General features: G+C 42.4%; 1 protein-coding gene across 1 annotated transcript; it reads right to left on the bottom strand.

Annotated features, from left to right (window-relative positions):
• Positions 1-204: 204 nt before the first annotated feature.
• On the bottom strand, positions 205-23,383 carry LOC106568976 (gelsolin). Its single transcript, XM_014139892.3, has 17 exons — positions 23,248-23,383; positions 19,758-19,945; positions 17,654-17,808; positions 13,905-14,066; positions 11,926-12,075; positions 11,327-11,416; positions 10,888-11,020; positions 10,513-10,601; positions 10,030-10,245; positions 9,555-9,688; positions 9,075-9,165; positions 7,549-7,719; positions 2,534-2,708; positions 2,061-2,176; positions 1,776-1,853; positions 1,594-1,654; positions 205-1,011 (listed from the first exon to the last, which is right to left on the bottom strand). The coding sequence occupies exons 2-17, from the start codon at positions 19,936-19,938 to the stop codon at positions 851-853; spliced, it is 2,163 nt and encodes a 720-aa protein (XP_013995367.1). The 5' UTR covers positions 19,939-19,945; positions 23,248-23,383; the 3' UTR covers positions 205-850.
• Between the last annotated feature and the right edge of the window lie 2,439 nt (positions 23,384-25,822).

The following is a 25,822-nucleotide window of genomic DNA, read 5'->3' as shown; positions in this document are numbered from 1 at the left end:
TCAAGTTAGGTACGTTTTTTTCCACCATTTGACCAACTTCAGAAGACAGAGAAATGTTACATGGAAGAAAGAGGTTGTACTGATATTAAAAGTGTGAAACTGGTCTGCTGTCATTCCTGTCCATGTGGCCTCCTGTCAACATAGAAAATGTAGGCTACCAACATGTTCTTATTTCTACCACAGTCCACAGAAGAAAGACAATCCTTTAAAATAGTAGGAATTTATTTAAAAGCCATCTGTAATAGCATTTCAGAATCATCAAAAATAATGTCAAAAAGATATCACGTATTTCTTCAGTTAGATACACTACATATACAAAAGTATGTGGACACCCCTTCAAATGAGTGGATCCGGCTATTTCAGCCACACCTATTGCTGCCGGACGTATAAAATCGAGCACACCGCCATGCAATCTCCATAGACAAACATTGACCAACTCCATATTAATGTCCATGATTTTGGAATGAGATGTTCGATGAGCAGGTCCACATACTTTTGGCCATGTAGTTTATCTTGTTAAAATGCAGCATGCATCACATATCAAGACGAAGTGCAACAAATACCTTTTGGATTCAGTACACTAGGCCTACTGGAGTGAGAAGGCTCTAACGGGAAATAATATTTATATATGCTCTAACGGGAAATAAAAAAAACATGCTAGGCAGACGTTTCATACAGCCTTAAAAACAACAACATTATGGCATTTTTTTTTCAAGCCAGAGTAACAGAGCGGTGCACTGCACTTGTACAGAATAGAGGCAGAAACTCCCAAACAGCAGTGCAGGGGAGTGGCAAGGGAATGGGTATGGGCAAGTGGCAGATAGGTAAGGGGGTGGGTGGAGTTTTGCATTTAGAAGCCGGCACGGATTCTCTCCAGAGGGTCTGTTTCCCACATTTTGGGGTCCCAAGCCTGGAACCAGCCAGTGAAGGTTGGGGGTTCTGCCCCCTGTTTGATGGTGGAGATGGGCAGCCCTCTGCGTCCAGAGGGGTCTGAGTCCACATAGTCCTTAGCTAGAGAGGGAGGGGGAGAGAGAGAGGGAGGGGAGAGAGAGAGGGGGAGGGAGGGGAGAGGGGGGAGGGAGGGGAGAGAGAGAGAGGGAGGGGAGAGAGAGGGAGGGAGGGAGGGAGGGAGGGGGAGAGAGAGAGAGGGAGGGAGGGAGGGAGGGGAGGGAGAAAGAGGGAGGGGGAGAGAGGGAGGGGAGAGAGGGAGGGGGAGAGAGAGGGGGGAGAGAGAGAGAGATGAGGGGGAGGGAGGGGAGAGAGAGAGATGAGGGAGGGGGGAGAGAAAGGGGGGAGAGAGAGAAAGAGAGAGGGAGGGAGGGATGGAAAGAGCATAAACATTATTCCTGTATACTGACAGTCCAAGTCTCTAGCTAAAGAGAGAGACCAGAAATACAGTACTCATATGAACTCATATGCTTTGATCCAGAAAATATTTTTATTTTTACAAATATAAAGGTCATCCTTTGATTATATAGCTAGACACAATGAGCGTCATAAGACAACTCATGTTCTTCTTAATCAGTTGTGACCCCCGTCTGGATCCTGAGTAGGGGCCACTGTAAAAGTTTGTTTCTCTGCGTGTTCTCGTACCTATTTTGGGTGCTCCAGTCCTCTCTTCCGCATTTGCATCGTTGCCGATCCAGAGGAAGATCTGTTGGGAGGCCACACATGCTGTTAGCTTATAGACTTTCAGATTCACTCTGCATTGTTTTTTGAGAGCAGAAGATGAACAAGCTTGTGAATTATGATTATGATGGGGGAGCTTCACTCACCTGGTCCCAGGTGTCCAGCAACATGACATCATCAGTGGCCAGGTCAGACTGTTGGAAGTCTCCAGGAACCTCTTCCACCTGGTGATTGGAAGATTACAATACAGCACTGTGGAACATGGGCACATTGGACTTTTGCATTGTAGTATTCCACATTGTGTTTCCTATGCAATGTTCTCTCCTTCTGAGTGACACTGAATTTCTCATTGGGGGTTGGATTGAGTAGTCATCTATCTATCCAAGAGAGACGCTACGATAGACACACTCAACAACACTCCCATCACTTACGCTGAGGCATCCGGTCTTGTTGGAGCAGCCAAACAGGCGTGGAGGTTTGACCATGTTCTGCAGACTCTTGGAGGTCTGGTACTCCTTCTTTCCTCCAAGGGCAGACCAGAACCCAGCTAGGACAGGTAAGACCAGCATAGATTCATTTCACTGGTTCTTCGGAACTATCGCGTTTTGTTGTGATATTAGGATGTGTGATGTTATCTCTTTCCTGTGTTATTTTATGGGCTCATTTCAATTGTCTAAAGTTGTTTCCTCTCCTTGTAACCTTTCCTTCATCAACACTGATCTGAAAAAGGTATATAGTCAAGCAAATACATGAGAGGAAGCCACCACCAAATAGCCTTTACCTATCCTGTGATTTCAGCCTAGTGTAGACGAAGGAGATAAGACAAGTAGAGGAAGACACGTTGGACTATTGAGATGCAACCCCACTAATACAATAAAGATGGAAAACTGCATGAAATCCTTACCTGGCTCCTTGCCCTCAGACACATCACTGGCACTGCCACCCAGGATGCCCACCACATGCTTGGCGGCGGCCATTTCCTCCTCGCTGGCGCCAACCCCCCTCCACACAAACATGGCATCGGGAGATTTAAGCACAAACACGTCATTGGCATTCAGGAAGGAAGCGGAGGGCTCTACCTGACAGGGAGAAAAAGACAAGAGGTGTTCAGAAAGGGTTTGGTAAAAGAATAATCCTACTTCTTATACTACACTGTTTCTATACTTCTACTATATTATAGTCTTAGATGTTCTTCTAAGGGCCTGTCAATCCTCCTCCCACACCGATGGTCATTATCTCAACTTTTTATTTTGTTTGTCATTTTTTTCAGAAGGGGGTCACAGCGTAGAGCTGTGGCGGTCATACAATTTTGTCAGACAGTTATTGTCACGCAAAATACTGCCTGTCTCACAGTAATTGACTCTTAATTCATGTAAACACGTTTAGTATCACCAGGCCTCCATGCATACAAGCCGCATACAATCCACTGATGCGCGCCTTTGGAACATCTACATTGAAAAAAGCCAAACATCAGCCTCGAAACCTTAATGACTTGGAGAAGATCTGCAAAGAGGAGTGGGCCAAAATCCCTCCTGAAACGTTTGCAAACCTGGTGGCCAACTACAAGAAACGTCTGACCTCTGTGATTGCCAACAAGGGTTTTGCCACCAAGTACTAAGTCATGTTTTTCAGAGGGGTCAAATACTTATTTCCCTCATTAAAATGCAAATCAATTTATAACATTTTTGACATGCGTTTTTCTGGACATTTTTGTTGTTATTCTGTCTCTCACTGTTCAAATAAACCTACCATTAAAATTATAGACTGATCCTTTCTTTATCAGTGGGCAAACGTACAAAATCAGCAGGGGATCAAATACTTTTTTCCCCCACTGTATGGGCTGCATGATGTGACTATAGCCTACTGATGATTTGAGAAAGTCGCAAAAAAAGCATGCGCTCTGCTCCTTACCTCAGGCTGCACAGCTGTTCTCTCATCAAGTGATCATATTATCACCCATCACACTATTCTCAATGTAATCTTGTCTTTCCTAATACGTCAAATTAGTTTCGATTTAGAATGGACCATTATCAAATGGGCAGGAACAGGGGCAGGGGGTAAATGACGTCATCCATATGCACTCGAATAGCGAATGGAGGCCACTTTCCCGCCTGTTCGTTTTTCAATCATGCCAGGTAGGCTACTCCGGTTATTTCACTCCACGCATCAACCACGCTGGGCTACAGGTTATATTCCAACCAAACCCCATGCCATGGGCTCTCCAACCCTGTTCCTGCAGGTACCCAGTGCTTCATTTGGGAAACCAAGTGAAATCTGTTCTGAAACATCAATAGCAACATGTTTTCACAACTAAACATATTTCATTAAACTGTTGACAGCCCCTCTCTCTGCGCACTCGAGAAAGGAATGAAGGAGAGAGGGGATGAGATGGAAACGCATGGTGATGAGATATTCTGTAGCTAAAGGTAATGTGTCAGCCTATTAATTAATTAAAAATATTTTTTTAAATCCCTATTACTAGGCTATTCCCAATCAAATACAAATTCACTATACTTGTAGGCTAACTCTGCACAATCAATTAACCAACAGCATCGCCTAGGCCTATTCAGTACGTTCTCTCCCAGACTTTTTAATAGGAAGTTTGGAGCGTAGAATAAGGTAACCAGTCTATCCAGTATGCATAACAATACAGTCCACAATCAAAGGCGATTACTAGAATTTGTTTAATTTGGAAGTATAGGCTAGATCAATTATGTACGAAGGACGTCTTAAATCTTTTTTTTTTTATATGTTTTTCTGACATGCGCAATATGCGATAGGCTATGTATTGTATAATGGCACAATCAATATTTTAATTCCTGTATTTTTTCGGGCATGGGCTCATATATAGGCATATGTGTATGCATAAACTCTAATATGCGTTTGGATGTTTTGAATTAATCATCACCTTAGGAAGTTGTGTGAGGCTTTAAAACAACATCCACAAAGACCAATTATGTTTTCCACTCAGTTTGGAGGGACAATAGATCCCTGAATACCAGACCATTTGGACCTGATGGAGGAACAATAGAGCCTTGAGTACCAGGCCATTAGGACCTGATTGAGGAACAATAGAGCCTTGAGTACCAGGCCATTAGGACCTGATGGAGGGACAATAGAGCCCTGAGTACCAGACCATTAGGACCTGATGGAGGGACAAGAGAGCCCTGAGTACCAGGCCATTAGGACCTGATGGAGGGACAAGAAAACCCTGAGTACCAGGCCATTAGGACCTGATGGAGGGACAATAGAGCCCTGAGTAACAGACCAATAGAACCTGATGGAGGGACAATAGAGCCCTGAGTACCAGACCATTGGCGACCTGATGGTCATTAGCGAGATGGGTACTACCAAGCATGTCCAGAGTGCATAACAGGAGATTACCGTTACTCAGCGGTCCCGTGGAATTTTACTGCGGTCATGACTCATGACTGCCAGCATGGCAGTAATCTGATTAACGCAACAGCCATATTTACAGCCCTAGTTACGGGTACAGGAACAACATTCAAAGTCATATTAATTCTGATATATTCAGTTATCATATTTGTATTTCATATTTTCACATATATTTTCTTGTACCCGTGGGTACATTATTAGTTTTTAAATAAGGAGAAATGCATACAAAGATAAAGAACAGTATCAACAGTTTAGTAATATTTTGTATTTAGGAAAAGAAACAAAAAAGGCACCCCTCCCCAGCCCATTACCCCCAACCCCCTCAGTCCCCATCTACCCGCCAGGATCCTTCCTCCCCACCCGGAAACCATGTTTCCCATCCCTTCCCACACCGCCAAGCCCCCTCTTCCCGCAAATCCCATTTTAATAGGTAATGGTATCATAATCGATCATTTCAATAAGCAATTTTCTATGCCATGCTTTCCACCTGGCTACCCCGGCCAACAGCTCAGCACCCCCTGCAGCAACTTGCCCAAGCCCCCCCTGCTTCTCCTTCACCCAAATCCAGACGGCTGATGTTCTGAAAGAGCTGCAAAATCTGGATCCCTACAAATCAGCTGGGCTAGACAATCTGGACCCTCTCTTTCTAAAATTATCTGCCGAAATTGTTGCAACCCGTATTACTAGCCTGTTCAACCTCTCTTTCGTATCGTCTAAGATCCCCAAAGATTGGAAAGCTGCCACGGTCATCCCCCTCTTCAAAGGGGGAGACACTCTAGACCCAAACTGTTACAGACCTATATCCATCCTGCCCTGCCTTTCTAAAATCTTCTAAAGCAAAGTTAACAAACAGATCACCGACCATTTCGAATCCCACCGTACCTTCTCCACTATGCAATCTGGTTTCCGAGCTGGTCATGGGTGCCCCTCAGCCAAGCTCAAGGTCCTAAACAATATCATAACCGCCATCGATAAAGACAGTACTGTGCAGCCATCTTCATTGACCTGGCCAAGGCTTTCGACTCTGTCAATCACAACATTCTTATCGGCAGACTCAATAGCCTTGGTTTCTCAAATGACTGCCTTGCCTGGTTCACCAACTACTTCTCAGATAGAGTTCAGTGTGTCAAATCGGAGGGCCTGTTGTCCAGACCTCTGGCAGTCTCTATGGGGGTGCCACAGGGTTCAATTCTCGGGTCGACTCTTTTCTCTGTATATATCAATGATGTCGCTCTAGCTGCTGGTGATTCTCTGATCACTCTATGCAGACGACACCATTCTGTTTACATCTGGCCCTTCTTTGGACACTGTGTTAACAAACCTCCAAACGAGCTTCAATGCCATACAACTCTCCTTCTGTGGCCTCCAACTGCTTTTAAATGCTAGTAAAACTAAATGCATGCTCTTCAACAGATTGTTGCCCGCAGCCACCCGCCCGACTAGCATCACTACTCTGGACGGTTCTCCTTTAGAATATGTGAACAACTACAAATACCTAGGTGTCTGGTTAGACTGTAAACTCTCCTTCCAGACTCACATTAAGTATCTCCAATCCAAAATTAAATCTGGAATCGGCTTCCTATTTCTCAACAAAGCATCCTTCACTCATTCTGCCAAACATACCCCCGTAAAACGGACTATCCTACCGATCCTTGACTTCGGCGATGTCATTTACAAAATAGCCTCCAACACTCTACTCAGCAAACTGGATGTAGTCTATCACAGTGCCATCCGTTTTGTGACCTGTATGCTCTCGTTGGCTGGTCCTCACTACATATTCGTCGCCAAACCCACTGGCTCCAGGTCATCTATAAGTCTTTGCTAGGTAAAGCTCTGCCTTATCTCAACTCACTGGTCACCATAGCAACACCCACCCGTAGCACGCGCTCCAGCAGGTATATTTCACTGGTCATCCCCAAAGCCAACACTTCCTTTGAACCCCTTTCCTTCCAGTTCTCTGCTGCCAATGACTGGAACAAATTTCAAAAATCACTGAAGCTGGAATCTTATATCTCCCTCTCTAACTTGAAGTATCAGCTGTCAGAGCAGCTTACCGATCACTGTACCTGTACACAGCCAATCTGTAAATAGCACACCCAACTACCTCATTCCCATATTGTTATTTATCCTCTTGCTCTTTTGCACCCCAGTGTCTCTACTTGCATATCATCATCTGCACATCTATCACTCCAGTGTTAATGCTAAATTGTAATTATTTTGCCTCTATGGCATATTTATTGCCTTACCTCCCTTCTCTTCTACATTTGCACACACTGTACATAGATTTTTATATTGTGTTATTGACTGTCCGTTTGTTTATGTGTAACTCTGTGTTGTTGTTTTTGTCGCACTGCTTTGCTTTATCTTGGCCAGGTCGCAGTTGTAAATGAGAACTTGCTCTGAACTGGCCTACCTGGTTAAATAAAGGTGAAATAAAAATAATAAATACATAATATAACCCTGTTGAACCCGACCTGACTTATCTGTTCCTCTTCCTCACACATAGACACACTGAGAACTCACCTCTACAGCTCGTGTAGCGCGGGTGGAGGACTGCCGAATGTGGAAGAGTCGTGTGCTGCCAGTGCCTGTCTGTCCTCCTTTACGGGACGTTCCTCCAATGTGGACCATCATGGGCTTGCCCTGGAACAGGCTCATCAGGTGGGGGGGTTCCTGGCCCTGGGTCACACGCACCTGTAGGGGGAAATAGACAAACGTGGACACTTAATGATAATGATGTAGATTAAGAAAAAACATTCTAAAGTGATGGGTCATTCTGTTGATTTCATGAAAATTGAGCAAAGGTTGCTTTCCTTAATAGACTGAACTGTCACGATGTAACATTATGTGCCAATATGGTGGTACCCATTAAAATATTAAACGCAAAACTGCTTGAAACACCCAACTGGAAGCAAAACAAAGAGTGATTGCCCTCTGCTGGTCAGAATCAAAACCTTTCCACACAATTATTCAGTCTATAAAGACAGGACAAAATGCATAGGAGACTCAATAATGTGACCTCATTTGCTAGAGACTGGATACCAACGCAGCAGCTGCCCTTGGCAAAAGATCATACATGCACAGGCAAATTGGATGTAGTCTATCACAGTGCCATCCGTTTTGTCACCAAAGCCCCATATACCATCCACCACTGCGACCTGTATGCTCTCGTCGGCTGGCCCTCGCTACATATTCGTCGCCAGACCCACTGGCTCCAGGCCATCTATAAGTCTTTGCTAGGTAAAGCTCCGCCTTATCTCAGCTCACTGGTCACCATAACAACACCCACCCGTAAGCACACGCTCCAGCAGGTATATCTCACTGTCATCCCCAAAACCAACACCTACTTTGGCCACCTTTCCTTCCTGCTGCTTCCTCTTCTGTCAATGACTGGAACGAATTGCAAAAATCGCTGAAGCTGGAGACTTATATCTCCCTCACTAACTTTAAGCATCAGCTGTCAGAGCAGCTTACCGATCGCTGCAGCTGTACACAGCCCATCTGTAAATTGCCCATCCAACTACCTACCTCATCCCCATATTGTTTTTATTTACTTTCTTTGCTCTTTTGCACACCAGTATTTCTACTTGCACATCATCACCTGCACATCTATCACTCCAGTGTTCATTTGCTAAATTGTAATTACTTCGCTACTATGGCCTATTTATTGCCTTACCTCCTTACTCCATTTGCACACACTGTATATAGATTTTTCTATTGTGTTATTGACTGTATGTTTGTTTATCCCATGTGTAACTCTGTGTTGTTGTTTTTGTCGCACTGCTTTGCTTTATATCGGCCAGGTCGCAGTTGTAAATGAGAACTTGTTCTCAACTGGCCTATCTGGTTAAATCAAAAAAATGTTAATCGGCTTTATGAACCACAATAAATTCAACGGCTTGACAACCTTTGACCTATTGAATTCAAGTTCTTTGTCCAGTGCCCTTACGAATAAAAATGCCACACCGTCCTAGCTATTGACTGTGCTGTGCTATTGACACTGATTGCGTTGGGGACAGGAAGATGAGCTGGAGAGTAAAGAGACCCACCTGAACAGGGGCTCCTCCCATCGAGTCATCCAGCTTCACAGTCATGAAGGCAGAGGCAGCCAGCTCATCCTGGGTGCACTTCAGCCCCTGCCTGATACACGGATACAGATTTAAAAAACACACACACAAACCAACAAACATGTTAACCACACCGTATTGGGACCTTCCGACAGGTATCAGATATGGACTAAAAGTATTGAGTCAGTTTGCAATGCTCCTTTCAGATACCTCTTCCTTTATGAACTAGGTTAAGGAGGACACGTGGAAGTGTTTCAGAATATTCAAGAACAGGTTAGGGTTAGGTAAAATGCCCCCTTTGTGTAACTGATTTGTTGTACACAAACCTGGCGTCGATGTCATTTGCACTGTCCAGGTGCACAGTAGATGATTAGGTGTAGGTGATGTCATTTGCACTCACTAGGTGTAAATAAATGATGTCATGTTTACAGCATAGTTGTGGATGATGTCATATTTACTGACCAGGTGTAGATGATGTGCTGCTCCCTGCCTCCCAGTCTGTAGCTGTAGAGGACGAGGTAACAGTCTCCTCCATAGAACTGGCCGTAGGAGGAGGGATCCACAGCCACTTTATCACCATCCTCAACACGCCAGATCTGAAACCAAAGCAATAGTTAGGGGTGCTCACTCACAATATCATTTTCAACGTTTATGTTGCCGCCCTGATTTGTTCTGAAAGTGCCCAGCACCCTGACTGCTGCTTCAAAACCTTGTATTTGCCTGGACTTTCCTAAATTTAAGATAGAAACACAGTAAAGTCCAAAGACTTAGTTCAGGGGTCTGAAACGTTCGGGTGGTGGGCCACATCCGGCCCACAAGCCGATTAAATGCGGCCCGTAGTTGTCTATGTAAATTTAAACAGATAGACCCTGGGAAAAATTAGTTTGAGACCCTTGACTTAGTTATTTCCATTGTAGTCCAGTATTATGTGTTTTACCTGGACTTTGCCTTTACCATCATCCACCATGCCATGCTGTGCGGCCATGTTTTTGTTGGAGTGGAGGGAGGAGGCGTCGAAGGGCACTTGCTCCACCTTGGCAATGCGGCCGATGCTGTAGGCCTTACTGGGACCTGTGGTCTGGTCCTTGTCCTTCCAGTCACTGAAGAACTGCTTGAAAAGAGTGGTCTCGCCTCCTGCTGGAAGTACCTGGATCTGCAGGGCCGAAGAAGAAATACACATTTTTTTTGTTTGCCATAAACCACAAATTCATCTCACGTTTGTGCCAATAGCTGAGTGATAAATGAAACTTGGAAGTACGGTTATATTCATTATCATTCAAAAGTTTAAGTCACTTTTGTTTTTAAGTGGACATGGCTAACAACATTTTGACCATTTCCTAGTAGTGCCTGAGCAAGACCTAGGAATGGTCAAAATGTTATTTTTTTCAAAATGAAACTTCCTGTTATTCCATCAGTGTACCTGTGTCTTATCGGAGTAGCCCTTCTCTTTGATGAACTTCTGGGCTGCTGACATGGCTGCTTTACGTTCTGATGTGTTGGCCTTGGGTCCTGCGGAGGGGAAACAGACAGGGATGCTAAATTATCAACCCAACTCAACAAGACTCTTAAAAAAAACTGACGATCGCTAAAACAAATACGTCAAAAGATTGCTGTAAAACATTACACGTTGAGGTAGCCATTTACGCCCCGACACTATTCTTGACCAGACGGAGCTGTTTACCAGAAGGTACATATTTTCCGATAATCGACTTGCTTCGCCGAAGTACGTCACATAATGGATCAATATCCTGGCAAATGTTTCAAAAGCAAAGCGGAGAGGAGAAGAGTAGCCTACCTTTCCATACGAAGACGTTCTTGTCCACTCCGTTGTCCAGGATGTAGCACTCCTCAGCGGTCAGCATGGCCTGTTTGAAGGGACTGGAGGAGGCCACCGCCGATGACTTCATAGAGCCAGAAGCATCGGAGATCTACAAAACACAGGGATTAGATATCAACAGACACATATTCATCCTGTACATATGTTGACAGTACTCCCTTGAAAAGCAATGTGTTCTTCTCTACGGATTCCCATGTCTAAATAAGGGATCAATATGGAATCAACAAATAGATACAACATCAGAGATCTACAATGTACCTGAATAAGCTTGAGAGATCAACAATATGTGAGAAGTGAAATGGATAACACCATTATCAAGAGAAGAGAACAATGAGATAAGAACAATGACAAATCATGATGCTGATGCTAAACAGCAAAGTGCAGTAACATCAGTTACCATGTAGAGGGCACCCTTCTTCCTGTTGGAGGTGTCCACCTTCTCATCATCGGGTGTGCCAGGGGGGATACTGGGTTTGGGCCCCAGAGCCTAGGAGGATCCAACATGGAAGATTAGCTTCATACAGAAACACAGAGAAGCCTCGTTCCAGGCCCCATACACATGCATGGCCAGTCTCTCTTTTCTCTCTCTTTTTCACGTTCTCCATCTCTCTCTCCCCCTTTTTATTTATCCTTTTCTCTCTCGTTAGTCTTAGTGACATTGCCATATACTTGTTTGGGGTGGGGGGGGGTCCAGTTTAGCAAAAGGCTATGGCACAGAAGTGGCACAGGGTACAAAAAAGGCATTTTTACCCATCTGCATTCCCACGGTGAAGGCGATTTCAATAACCAGGAAACGCCTCAAAAATGTATAGCGCCATTTTATGATGTTATACAGTAATTACCACGTCCAATGATGAATATTTGAATGTTGTTTGAATGTTACTTGGATACTGTACGTGTATAAGCATGATTGATTTTCTTGTGTGTGTGTGTGTGTGTGTGTGTGTGTGTGTGTGTGTGTGTGTGTGTGTGTGTGTGTGTATCCCTATCCTTCACCTCAGTAAGTGCCTGTGGCTCAGCCCCATCCTCCACCATGTGGAGTTTGGCCCTGCCGTTCCTCTCGTTGTCCCTGATGTCAATGGCCACCTGGGACGCCTTCAGACGCTCAAAGCGGTTACACTCACTGCCACACCACTGGTAGATATCCTGAGGAAGAGGTAGAGTGGTGAAGATGAGGAAATAAAAGGTTTAGCTAGCTTTCCAGTGTCACCAAGTTACATGTCTTTTCGATGCCTAAGGGCTCGATACGTGTATTGAAATTCAGCTATGTGATTTCAAATCAAATACACATGGTTAGCAGATGTTAATGCGAGTTTAGTGAAATGCTTGTGCTTCTAGTTCCGACCATGCAGTAATATCTAACAAGTAATCTAACAATTTCACAACAACTACCTTATACACACAAGTGTAAAGGAATGAATAAGAATATGTGCATAAAAATATATATGGATGAGCGATGGCCGAACGGCATAGGCAAGATGCAGTAGATGGTATAGAGTAAAGTATATACATATGAGATGAGTAGTGTATGTAAACATTATATAAAGTGGCATAGTTTAAAGTGACTAGTGATACATTTATTACATCCAATTCCAATTTCTGGTGTACATCATTTTTGCTTCTCATGTTACCTAGCTATAGCCCTTCAGGCTTGAACTCCTATATTGAGATGCCTAACTTGAAATGTTATGCAGATAATCATTGACATCAATACATGATTTACACAGAAATGTGAGGTGCTGTAAATATGAGTTCAGGTTAATGGTGATCATTTCACCAATTCTACCGACTACAGAGTCCCTTCAATGGTGTGGCCACATCATTTTGCTCATCATATAACTTAGCTAAAAGCTCTGACTCTAGCTTCCAAATACCAACACCTACATCATCATTCAAAAGTTTTAGAACATCCACTCATTCAAGGGTTTTTCTTTATTTTTACTATTTTCTACATTCTATAATAATAGTGAAGACATCAAAACGATGCAATAACACATATGGAATCATGTAGTAACCAAAAAAGTGTTACACAAATCAAAACATATTTTATATTTGAGATTCTTCAAATAGCCACCCCTTTGCCTTGATGACAGCTTTGCACACTCTTGGCATTCTCTCAACTAGCTTCATCTTCATCTTCTTATTGGTGTCCTTTAGTAGTGGTTTCTTTGCAGCAATTCGACCATGAAGGCCTGATTCACACAGTCTCCTCTGAAAAGTTGATGTTGAGATGTGTCTGTTACTTGAACTCTGTGAAGTGTTTATTTCGGCTGCAATTTCTGAGGCTGGTAACTATAGTGAACTTATCCTCTGCAGCAGAGGTAACTCTGGGTCTTCCATTCCTGTGTCATTCCTCATGAGAGCCAGTTTCATCATCGTGCTTGATGATTTTTGCGACTGCACTTGAAGAAACTTTCAAAGTTCTTGACATTTTCTGTATTGACTGACCTTCATGTCTTAAAGAAATGATGGACTGTCATTTCTCTTTGCTTATTTTAGCTGTTCTTGACATAATATGGACTTGGTCTTTTACCAAGTAGGGCTATCTTCTCTATACCCCCTACCTTGTCACAACACAACTGATTGCTCAAACGCATTAAGAAGGAAAGAAATTCCACAAATTAACTTTTAAGAAGGCACACCTGTTAATTGAAATACATTCCAGGTGACTACCTCCTGAAGCTGGTTGAGAGAATGCCGAGAGTGTGCAAAGCTGTCATCACGGCAAAGGTTGGCTATTTGAAGAATCTCAAATATCAAATATATTTTGATTTGTTTAACACCTTTTTGGTACTACATGATTCCATGTGTGTTATTTCATAGTTTTGATGTCTTTACTATTATTCTACAATGTAGAAAATAGTAAAAATAAAGAAAAACCTTTTTAATGAGTAGGTGTTCTAAAACTTTTGACTGGTAGTGTATATACACAGGTCTACATTTCACCAAGGCTGTACTGTGTCGAGGAGAGTTACCTTTCCCAGGTCCACGATAAAGCAGTCTCCCTGGTTGAAGCTAGCCCAGGACAGGGCCACCTCTGTGGCTCGGATGGCCCGCCTCCCCTTGATGTGCAACAGGCGCTTCACGGTCATGTCATTGGTCACGACGTGTTGGAAGCCTGAGGCCACACCCCCTTGCTGTGATGGGAGTGGTCAAATTAGGTGAAAGAGAAAAGAGGAGATCAGAGGCTTTTTTGTTGGTGGGTCTCTCTATAAACTAGGGTACCAGTGAGTGTTTCTTGTAATGGACAACTGTTTGGAGCTGTTACAAAGTTATTAGTAATAATTTGCCTTTTTTTTCATGTGAATACATTAAGATATAAAGGGGTAACATAGATACATTCAATATAATTCATGAGTTGAATCAAAACCTGTTTAAACACTACCTTTCTTTCCTTACATCTATCATACTGCTTTTTGTCATTATATCATATACTAAGCATTTAACAATTGAATTACACATTGAATTACAAAATCCAAAATTGGACTTCTTCTTGTATGGAGATCTCGGAATTGCACTGTAACCCGTAATATTTCGTATATATCCCTATGTCACGGTGTGAAAACAGCTTTCATGGGCACACATACCCCAAAAAATGTATGGATTTGCAAAATCAAATGCCTCTAACAGAAAGAATATTGTAACTTTAACAAGATGAATCAAACTAAAATCAATACTGTCATTAAAGGAGTTCTTAAATTGTTATGCATATCAGTTGTTTGAATCGCATTTGATGTCTAGCTGTTTAGTTATGTGGGGAAATTATTGTGCAACATCAGCTGATTCAGGAAAGGATTTTCTGAATGAGAATCAAGTGATAAACAGCTGGTGTCAGTGGAGACCTGTCAATCAGGGCAGGTGGAGCAGAGCCTGTTTTGAGCCACACATTTTTTGGGGGGGCTTGCCTGTTTTGCATGTTATTTTGGCATTAATACATGTCACATATCAGTTTGCAAACAATGTAAAAAAATATATATATACTACCGTTCAAAAGTTTGGGGTCACTTAAAAATGTCCTTGTTTTTGAAAGAAAAGCTAATTTTTTTCCATTAAAATAACATCAAATTGATTAGACATAGAGTGTAGACATTGTTAATGTTGTAAATGACTATTGTAGCTGGAAACGGCAGATTTTTTATGGAATATCTACGTAGGCGTACAGAGGCCCATTATCAGCAACCATCACTCCTGTGTTCCAATGGCACGTTGTGTTAGCTAATCCAAGTTAATAATTTTAAAAGGCTAATTGATCATTAGAAAACCCTCACTCATGGGGACACTATGTCACCTCCAAGTCTAAGGGTGGACTTAGAAAATTCTAGCCCCTTGGGTGCTGCCATAGAGTTACATTAGAAGCATCCATCCAAGAAGGCTCAAGGTCATTGGCCACAGATAAAATGACGTAAAATCGCGTTATATCTACAGTATCTTTGATTGGACTGTCAACATCATACTTTCCAAATCTTAGCTAGCAGTCATCATCATCATGAATTAAGTTGACAATCTACTGGCAATTCCTTTTTAATCCTTGTCATATGAAGAGAAATAATGACGAGAAATTATAGATAAAACGTATCGGGGCTCATCGGCCATTGGACATAAACATTACACAACAAGTTGGAAATCGCAAATTCAACAATGAGTGGTTTGGAAGGAATCTGTGAGTTCAAGACAACTGGGAACTCGGGAAAACAAGTTACTAATCGGAAAATACGTTTTGAACATTAATCCAATTCGGAATTGTAAATGGAGACCTCAGGCCTCTTTCTAGAGCTATGATCTGAAGATCACTGACGTCATCATGATTTGACCTTTTTTCCCCCCAGAGGTCCCAGTTGTCTTGAAAGCACCATAAATCCAGAGAATGACAGACTTTGATGACAAAATGACTACAGTATATATGACTAAATGACTAAATTTGCCCACGAAGCACCGCCGTGCTACCTTCCTGTTCAACCGCTACCTTCCTGTGAACACAGCACAACTAGGGGAGTCCAAAAATGTCTTGTATGCTGTTGCATGAATGATGTAATATGCCAGGGAGATATGTATACCGTAGCCAAGAAAGTAATACTAAGTGTATGTTGTGTAGTATGCTGTTAGTATCCCATTTGCCTCACCATAATAATTTGGTCTATTTTCCCCTCTTAATTTCGCCTACTGTTCTGACTTGGTGGTGCACATGTTTTTCAGAAATGTAATCATAGAATATTGTAAGAGCTTTCATTGTCTGCTTATATACCCCCTTTATTTATCCTATGATTCGGACTTGGTGTACAGGGAGAACACTGTAAGAACGGCCCATGTTCTGAATTCTATCGCTGTACATTTCAAAATTGCTAAACAAATAGTTATATTGACTAACGTCCGTCCTAGCTCGCTCATTAATGTCTTTATCAAAATTACAGATTGCCTCTTATCCGCTCAGGGAAAGTTATTTTCATGAAATAAACACACACAGTGATTTATTAGACATAGAGCGATGATTAAAAAAAAGACTGCATGTGGGCTTTAATAGTTGAATCTCAATTGCATTTTCTTGATTAGTCACATCCGCTCTCCTTCTCAAAACCCATTGGATGAGAAGGTCAGAGGTCCTTCCCTTGTTTCCCCCATTCCTCACCTGCCTCTCAAAGCACATTGGGAGAGATGAGTGAAGTTTCCTCCCCTCAGGCTGCAATGCACTTTCAAGAGAATTCATTTGTTGTTTTTATACACAGACTTTGCCAGATATGAACACAAAAACAGATTTCCGTTTGCAAACCATAGATATCACTGTCCAAACTACAATTTAACTCAAATCATTTTAGGTTTCCACCATTGATAATTCTTGGTTTTTCTCTTCCTCTTAAGGGAATTCAAAGCTTGTTGTTATGTTATGTGGCTATTTAGGATATTCCCAAAATGAGAAACAGATCCAGTCTGAGGAAGAGAGGTTCTCCTGAGAAAAACAGAGAACTTTCCATGGCAGAGATGCAGCAGGAAGGAATGTTTTTTGACTGCAGGGTAACAAAGGCCTCAGATATTCAGCCCTAGCTAGCTTGTTTCTCTCTCTCTCTCTCGCTCTCTATTTTTCTCTCTCCCTCTCCCTCTCCCTTCCTCTCTCTCCCTCTCTCAAGGACACAGTGTGCAACTCTAAAATAGAAGGAAGCCAGTTTCCAGTTTCCAATGGTAAACAGAAATGGTTTAATTACTGTGATCCTTACTGTGGCTTTTGTGGAAACATAAAACAGATGGTGAGAGGAACAACAAGGGGCAAAACTCTCAAGCCCCATGGTTGTAGTATTATAACAGAGATGTTACTGTATTACAGGTCACTACGACCAACCCCTCTTGCCCTAACCCGTACCTTTCTAAAACCACTTCCTTATCATCAACTGACTGCTCTCATTCAAAATGTCTGCTCTCATTCAAAATGTCTGCTCTCATTCAAAATGACTGCTCTCATTCAAAATGACTGCTCTCATTCAAAATGACTGCTCTCATTCAAAATGACTGCTCTCATTCAAAATGACTGGTCTCATTCAAAATGACTGCTCTCATTCAAAATGACTGGTCTCATTCAAAATGACTGCTCTCATTCAAAATGACTGCTCTCATTCAAAATGACTGCTCTCATTCAAAATGACTGCTCTCATTCAAAATGTCATTAGTGGACCATACATTGGAAAATAGTTGCTCTCCCAACTCATATCTGTCTGATTGTTAGTTGAAAGCGACTGACCTTGTACTTGATGCCAGACTTGAAGTAGCCCATGAAGGTGATGGACTCATTGTTCTGGACCTCTCTGAACTGGACCGGCCCTCCGCCCAGGAAGTCATCCAGTTGCGTGGCAAAGATGGCCGCCGCTCCGCTCTCATCCTGAGAACACTCATCACCTGGAGAGAAGAAAGAGAAGGGAGAAAGTGAGACATCATTCCCAGAGAAATTGCTAAAAATCATGCACAGACCAAAGACCTGCGTCCAAGCATTTATTCAAAGTGTTCTCATTTGAACTGTGGAGTATAGTCTGGTGACGGCCTGTTTTGGTTCTGGACAATTCTTTAGTAATTGCTCCGAGCTAACGGAATGAGACTTCATGCCAAGGTTTACATTCAAATAATGAGTAAAAGAAAATGCTTATATTACAACTGGTTTGATCAGATCCACCAAACACTCCACCAAGGTCCAGTCAATCCTTTTTATGACGGGTAAACGTTGCTGTGGTTGGGCTGGTGGAGTTGTTTGCCATTTTGCATTGATCCCTTTCAGATCTCGAACAGGGGGGGGATAGAGAATGTTAGATCTGCCGGCACCACAGTAAAGAAATGAAGCCTTGTTAGCAAGGTACCACATAAACATGTCCAGACCAGGCTTGTCTGTCTATTGTGGGTGGGTAATGACTACCCGGAACTGGTATGCCATGTGTGCGAGCACGGCTCAGCACGCACACCGAGTTCACTCTGGTTTGTCTTGTTGTAAAGTCAAACTGACAAACTAGAAGTTTATGGAGAGGAGAGATGGAGGGAAGGGAAGACAGAGAGAGAAAAAGAGACAGACAGAGAGAGAGAGAGAAGTAAGGAAATGAGAGGAGAGAGAGTTTTCTAATTTGATGTGGGCTTTCTTTGAAGACAAGTGGACTTGTATGTAGCCTACCATGCCCAGAAAGATCTTTAGCCAATTGAATTAAGCTAATAGACAAGACAGGGAAGCAAGAGGGCAAATAGATTTACACAAATACATTTCACACATGAGTGTGAGTACCAGGAAGGCGAGTTTCAACATCACTGTTATCACAACACAACATTGCCAAAGCATCATAGTGATGTGTGTTGCTGGGAATGCTTTCTCATGTGGTCACCTCACTTCACACCAAGTGTGAGAAAACGGAACATTTTCTGCGCAAGCAATACCTGCTATATTTAGATTTACCAAAGTGTCTACGTGTAAATTGACCACAGCTAAAGAGTGTTACTGTTTACACACATAGACACTCTGAAACAGTCACGTTTTCTATAAGTGAGTGTAACTCATGATTGGGAAAGAATGTGACTTCCACTCTTATTGAAATTCATACGGGTGTACTTCAGAGGAGGCTGGTGGGAGGAGCAATAGGAGGACGGGCTCACTGTAATGTCTGGAATGGAATCAATGGAATGGTCCCAAACACATCTAGCGCACGGAAACAACGCGCTTGACTCGGTTCCATCGATTCCATTCCAACCATTCCAATGAGTCCGTCCTCCTATAGCTCCTCCCACCAGCCTCCTCTGGTGTATTTGTCTGTGGGAATATCTATACCCCATCCATATGTCCATACTAGTCTGTCTGTGTCATGTCTGCCGGTGACCCAGATCCAATAACTCCTCTCTTTCTCAAAGTAACCATTGACCTAAGAAGACTGGACGAAAGCAAGGCCTCCACTACATAGCTTTCACTACTACATAGCTTTCACTACTACATAGCTTTCACTACTACATAGCCTCCACTACATAGCTTTCACTACTACATAGCCTCCACTACATAGCTTTCACTACTACATAGCCTCCACTACATAGCTTTCACTACTACATAGCCTCCACTACATAGCTTCACTACTACATAGCCTCCACTACATAGCTTTCACTACTACATAGCTTTCACTACTACATAGCCTCCACTACATAGCTTTCACTACTACATAGCCTCCACTACATAGCTTTCACAAGTCCAGTCCATGTCTGATCAGTGGTTACTTTGAGGAATGTGAGTATTATCAAAGCATTTGAGCGGGGGGGTCAGCGACATTTCTTCAACAGCTAAAGAAATGGATGTTAAGAGCCTAGTAGGTGTAGTGTGTGTGTCTTACCCATCCACATGTGTATGTAGTGGGAGGGGGCTGCGGTGGTGTAGAGGAGGATGTACGCGTCTCCTGTGAAGAAGTTGCCGTGTAGGGCCTTGGGGACTGGCCTCAGGTCCATGTTCTCAATACGCCACACCTGCAGCCCTGTCTCCTTCCCAGCGGCCACAAATTCCTTGTGGGACACCATGATGGCTCTGAGAGAGAGAGAGGGGAAGAGAGAAAGAGAGAGAGAGAGAGGGGGGGAGAGAGGGAGAGGGACGGAAGGTAGGAAGGAAGGAAGGAAGGAAGGAAGGAAGGAAGGAAGGAAGGAAGGAAGGAAGGAAGGAAGGAAGGAAGGAAGGAAGGAAGGAAGGAAGGAAGGAAGGAAGGAAGGAAGGAAGGAAGGAAGGAAGGAAGGAAGGAGAGAGAGGAAGAGAGAAAATGATCGTATCTCAATGTTCCTCAAAAATGGTGACAGTTTCTCATTTCTAACCTTTATCGTCACTGTTTTCATCATTGCATTGTCTGTTGTAATTTGACTGCATCTGCCATCTTTTAAATTAAAAAGACAGGCTGTAAAAGATAAATGGACAGAGAACGAGAATGAGAGAGAGCGAGAGAGAAAAGCAGACCTGTCATAAATGTTGTATGGGGAACCAAAGCTGTCGCCTGTCTCAACAGGACCTCAGATAGGGTTTGTTCGTTTAGGGTTGTAGTAGTCAACTAACAACGGTCATAACTGAGGTTATAAATACCCATGTTATCTTGACCATCTAGTTGATCATTTTGTGAGAAGCGATTATATTTGAGGCACTAGATACCGAAAGCATTAACATAACTCTATATGTGAAAATGTGCTACTTCCTCTGAAAGGCGTGTGGCCTACTACAAAGAAATTAGATTTGGTACCACAGGCGCACAGGACAAGATTATGGTGACATAAACCTGGTTTCAATATGCTTTCTTGACATTTAAATGACCCAAGGACGATAAGGGAGACTAATTTAAGTTTAGAATTACACGTTTTTATTTGTCTTATGTATGCTACGGGATACACATGGTATTCACTGTCCAACAAAATGCTTACTTACAGGTTCCTTCTCGACAATTTACATTTAGCTTTTAGTCATTTAGCAGACGCTCTTATCCAGAGCGACTTACAGTAGTGAATGCATACATTTCATACATTTTTTTCTCCGTACTGGTCCCCCGTGGGAATTGAACCCACAACCCTGACGTTGCAAACACCATGCTCTACCAACTGAGCCACACGGGACAATGCAACAACAATAAGAAATAATACAATATAAGAACACGAACAAAGAAAATGGCTCAGATTAAACTGAAAATAGAAGCAAACATAACATTTTATGTGCCCAGTAATTATGAAACCACTACTTCTACTGATGCATTTCACATCAGCGATCTTATTGTATGATAACTGTAAAACCAATCACTACACATCATTACACTGTAAAACCAAGTGTTTAGGATCTGAACACATAATTAAACACTTTTCTGTAACACTGTGAAGGTATTGAGAATTTAAATGAAAACCTGTCACAGTGTTTAGATTGTAAACACCAGAACATATTTATTTGCTGTATGACTTTTTAATCACATGAACACAGTACAAGGCATTAGGTTTTAAACACTAAACACTGGGGGTGTTGTTTGAACACTGTAGGGTGCAAAACCCCTGTATATTTGCATATTTCCCAGCATGCCTTGCTAGTGAACGTGAAAGATACCCACTCATGACTGTGTTTGATAGTGACAGAGACATGCTCGTTGCATTAAATAACTTATATTTCTGAAGTCTTCATCAAATGACTGCCTAAGTGTTTCAATTAAAAGTAAGCCTTTTATGGCCACATAATGACTTTAGTTGTGGCCTTGTTATCCTCAACATTGTGGTTTGAAAATCCTGGCTCATGGGACACATCAGACATGCAATTCAAAATACACTCGTTTGTGAAGGGATTAGTAATTCTTATCAGAATCCACCCAGAGGGAAGATAGCCAATAATTTCAATATTTTATCACTCAGAATGACTGCTATGGTGAGGACTCAACATACGAGGCTAACTAAACAATCTAAACTGGAACAACCATCTCAGTAATGGGTGCAATAAATCCAACCCCTTACAAATTGGATTAGTTTAGAAAAAAGTAAATTATCTATCTTTGTATAGTATACGATCAATTAATCAATCCATGTGCATGAGGAAACAGAGATATTAAAACAAACTATTTTTAAAAACCAACCCGCAACAAAGCATACTAGGAAATAGGATAGAGGCCCCTCCCACATATTTTTCACTCTGAGAGTTAACGAAAATGAACTCAACACAGTCGAGTAACAACAACACTACACGATTTAAAATATTTCTTGAATCAGTTGTGCTGAAATATAGGTAGGATGACAGACATTCCTAACACTGATCTGAATAAAAGGCATGGAAAGTCACATACATTTCTAATGACTAAATGCACTCTAAACAGGATAATGGAAAAGTAAACACTAGTGTTTAAAATCTGAACACTTGGAAACTGACTCGAAAAATCGGACTATCATGTTTAATCTTGCATTCTCAACACCTGTGTCTAAGATGAGAACACGTATTGGCAAATATAAATGCCTACTGTTTAAGTTTGAGATTTAGGTTATAAACATGTCACATGTTTCATGGTTTTACACTGTAGAAATAGTGCACTCCTCTACCAGTAACCTCAGCTAACTGTGCTTGCCTGTGTATGAATGAACAAGCTGTCTGGTTCTGCTCTGACGAGATAGACGAGAAATTATCTTCGCACTCAAAAAAACAACACATTGGGATAATGCAAATGTGTTAGGTGTGATAGTTATCATATCTACTGAACATAAATTTGGTTGTCACTGTGCATGACCAAATATTAAAATACCTTCCTCTCTCACACAGACACAGACCGAGAAGCTGAGACACACGCACACACAAACACACCCACCCACGCGCGCACACACTTCAATGATGACATTTTCCTCTTCCAGGGAATGTGTTGTATAACAGACGTAGCCTAGAAATGTTATCAAGCCTAGTAACAAGTTGTCCGTGCACGACTCTCTTTCACTGTGATAGACCTATTTACACTTCATTGACACAGCTGGTAAAAATAAAGGCATTAGTTTGGTTTTTAGACAACTACAAAAAGCAATAAGCAGTTGAAGAGATCATGTTTCAGTCGATTTCGGTTCAAATTTAGGCTACAAGAGAGGAATTGAGCGAATGCACGGTCAGTCACACATATGAATTCATGTGAAACTTTGCGCAAAACTGTTGAAGAATGAAGGCCAAACTTAAACAGGCCTACAACATATATTGCGCACGACAACTTTGACAAAACTCGATATAGATCTATGCGTAATACAGTTTCCATATGGACCTTTGCAGGTTCAAAACAACAGGTCTCGCAACAACGAATAAAAGTCATCCAAATTATAATTAAAAATGTAATGTTAATATAAAAAGTAACTCACCGCTTGACAGATGTATAACGGAGGATACGAGAATGTGTGTTGAGCGAGCAGATGTGGACGCGTATGCGACTTCTCTTCCAGAGGCAAAGAGCCTTGTTAATTGCTTGTGGGAGGGTTTAGCCCCCCCCACCCCCCCACCCCACCCCCCCACACACACACACACACGCACACACACACACACACTGGGAAGGAGTCTATGCAGCCAGTAAATGGTCAAGTAAGGTCAGAAACAAGCATGTAATTCTCCTTCTCTAACCTTTTGACTTGAGTGACTTGCAGCTCTTTGGTCAGAGCCAACTGAAACAGTACAGACAAACTACATCTTATTTTGAGATAAAGGAAATAGGCATCATGAGCTACTTCCTGGACTGTCACAATATTTAGGTTGTGTTTGAGGGACTTCCATTCTGCAGACTAGAGGTAGCATACAGATTATGACTTTGGGTAGCCTATAACCCATTAGCTGGGACGTTGGACAACGCCCAACACATAACATTGGAGAACGCCCCTCACAATAACCAGTTCAGTTCGTCAAACAAACACACAGAAACCATTCCCCCAAATCAAGCCTAAAGGTATGCTACAAGCTCACACCCACTGACCCTCTCTCTCTCTCTGTATAAAGGGCTATACGTGGAACCCAAAAGGATTCTACCTGGAACCAAAAAGGGTTATTTAAAGGGTTCTCCTATTGGGGACAGCCGAAGAACCCTTAAAGGTTCTAGATAGCTCCTTTTTTGTGTGTGTGTAAAGAGATGTTTACACACTGTAAGATTCCCAACTTTCACACTAGAAGTCAGTAATAGGAGAGATATGTGCCTTGCACTGGTTGGGAAGTGCGATATAGCATGTGTTCCTGTGAATGAGGGTATACAACCCACAGGAGGAGCAAACCCGCACAAAGGCATGGTCATCTAAAACAGATGCTATGGGAAAGTAGCTGGTCAATACCAGCAAGAGATTTTCAGTTCCCTGGCTCAACCAAAAGACAATCCTCTCAGAATGGCCTCTGACGATACCAAAAACTCAAAGAGCTGAAGGCTTCACTGTGAAAGGATGACTCACCTAATTTAGCTCCAAATTCAATTTAACTTTCTGAGAACTGGCTGTTCACTTCTTAAAGACTCCCTCATGATCTGCAGTGATTACAGTCTGTCTGGTAGAAACTCCCTCTGAAGTAAAAAAATAAATAAAATTGGCCCAGTTGATTTAATAATGACTGGAAAATTCCGCAAAATAGTCAGCATCAGCTTTGACCATGGTCATTTCAGGACCAGTGAATTGCATTCCTATTCAGAAATTCTGTGTCCAATTCAACATACCCCACATGTTGGTGATAAGAGATATGCTGTACAGAAGTTTGATAGACTGATAATGGGTACATATGCAAATTCTACCCTTTTCAGTGAAACCACAGAAAACGAATGTCCCAAAACAAGCCAAAACATGTATCTACACAGCAACCAGCAATAGGGGAAACAGCTGTGCTACTGTCTTTGTGTTTGATATCCGATTACAAGAGGAAGTACTTTTGTCTCTCACGATAGCCTCACTATGACAGTGATGGCTGCGGAGCTGTCACAGAGAAAGCTCACGGTCTTTGAAGCACGAGGGAAAAGTGATGTCACCGCAGGACTGGATGGCAGTTGTCTGCCTGACCGGAATGTAGCGTGCCACACACTCATAGGACTTCCGTCCCAAAAGGCACCCGAGTCCCTACATAGTGGCCATAGGACTCTGGTCAAAATAAGGGACGCAGACAGGGAGTTGATACAGAGTATTACAGACCCTGAGGGACAATGCAACCACCTCACCACCCTGGCTTTAGGGATTTGCCTCGCTAAGCCACCCCACTGTCTGCCATAATATGGTCTGATCGAAATATGCTCACACTTAATAAACGTGTTATTACACATCACTTCACTCACAGTACTGAAGCATGGGCTTGTTTGTAATAGAATACGGTTAAGTAGCTAACGCCTCCTGAAATTGATTTCGACTCAAAATGAACGTTGGACTTTACAATGAGTTCAATGAACCCAATGAACTTGAAAACCAGGCGTAAAATGCTGATTTGACTGAGGTTTAAGCCTTGGAACCATGGTTAGTAAAATGACACAGTAATGAATATTCTGCATTCTCGTCAGGCCTTGACTGCTCAGACAGCAATGTGGCTGCACCACAAGCACAACCGGGTAAGCATCCCCCTCAACCAAAGACCACGCCGTGGAAGTGTCCAAAACGACCATGATAAGGCTTTTTTAGATAGAGGGTCAATGGGGGTCAATGACAATACTGAGGGAACACAGAGCAGGCGCATTCGCCAATGTGTCCTCAACTAGCTTCTACCTGAAAGTCCGCCAATAATACATTCTCAGGCAGAGTATAGCGAATTCCATGCTTCTCTAAACTATGAATGAACCCCTTCATTTCACCATTAACTATGACCTATCACAAATCAGTTTTCTTGATGTGATTTATACTAGGGACAAAACCTCCCTCTCTACAGATCTCTATAGGAACCCAACGGACAGGAACAGCCTCCTTAGAGGTGACAGCTTTCATTTACTTCCAC

The sequence above is a fragment of the Salmo salar genome, chromosome 14, assembly GCF_965601325.2.
Source record: "Salmo salar chromosome 14, fSalSal1, whole genome shotgun sequence".
NCBI classification, from domain to species: Eukaryota; Metazoa; Chordata; class Actinopteri; order Salmoniformes; family Salmonidae; genus Salmo; species Salmo salar.
This window is presented reverse-complemented; position numbering and strand designations above follow the sequence as displayed.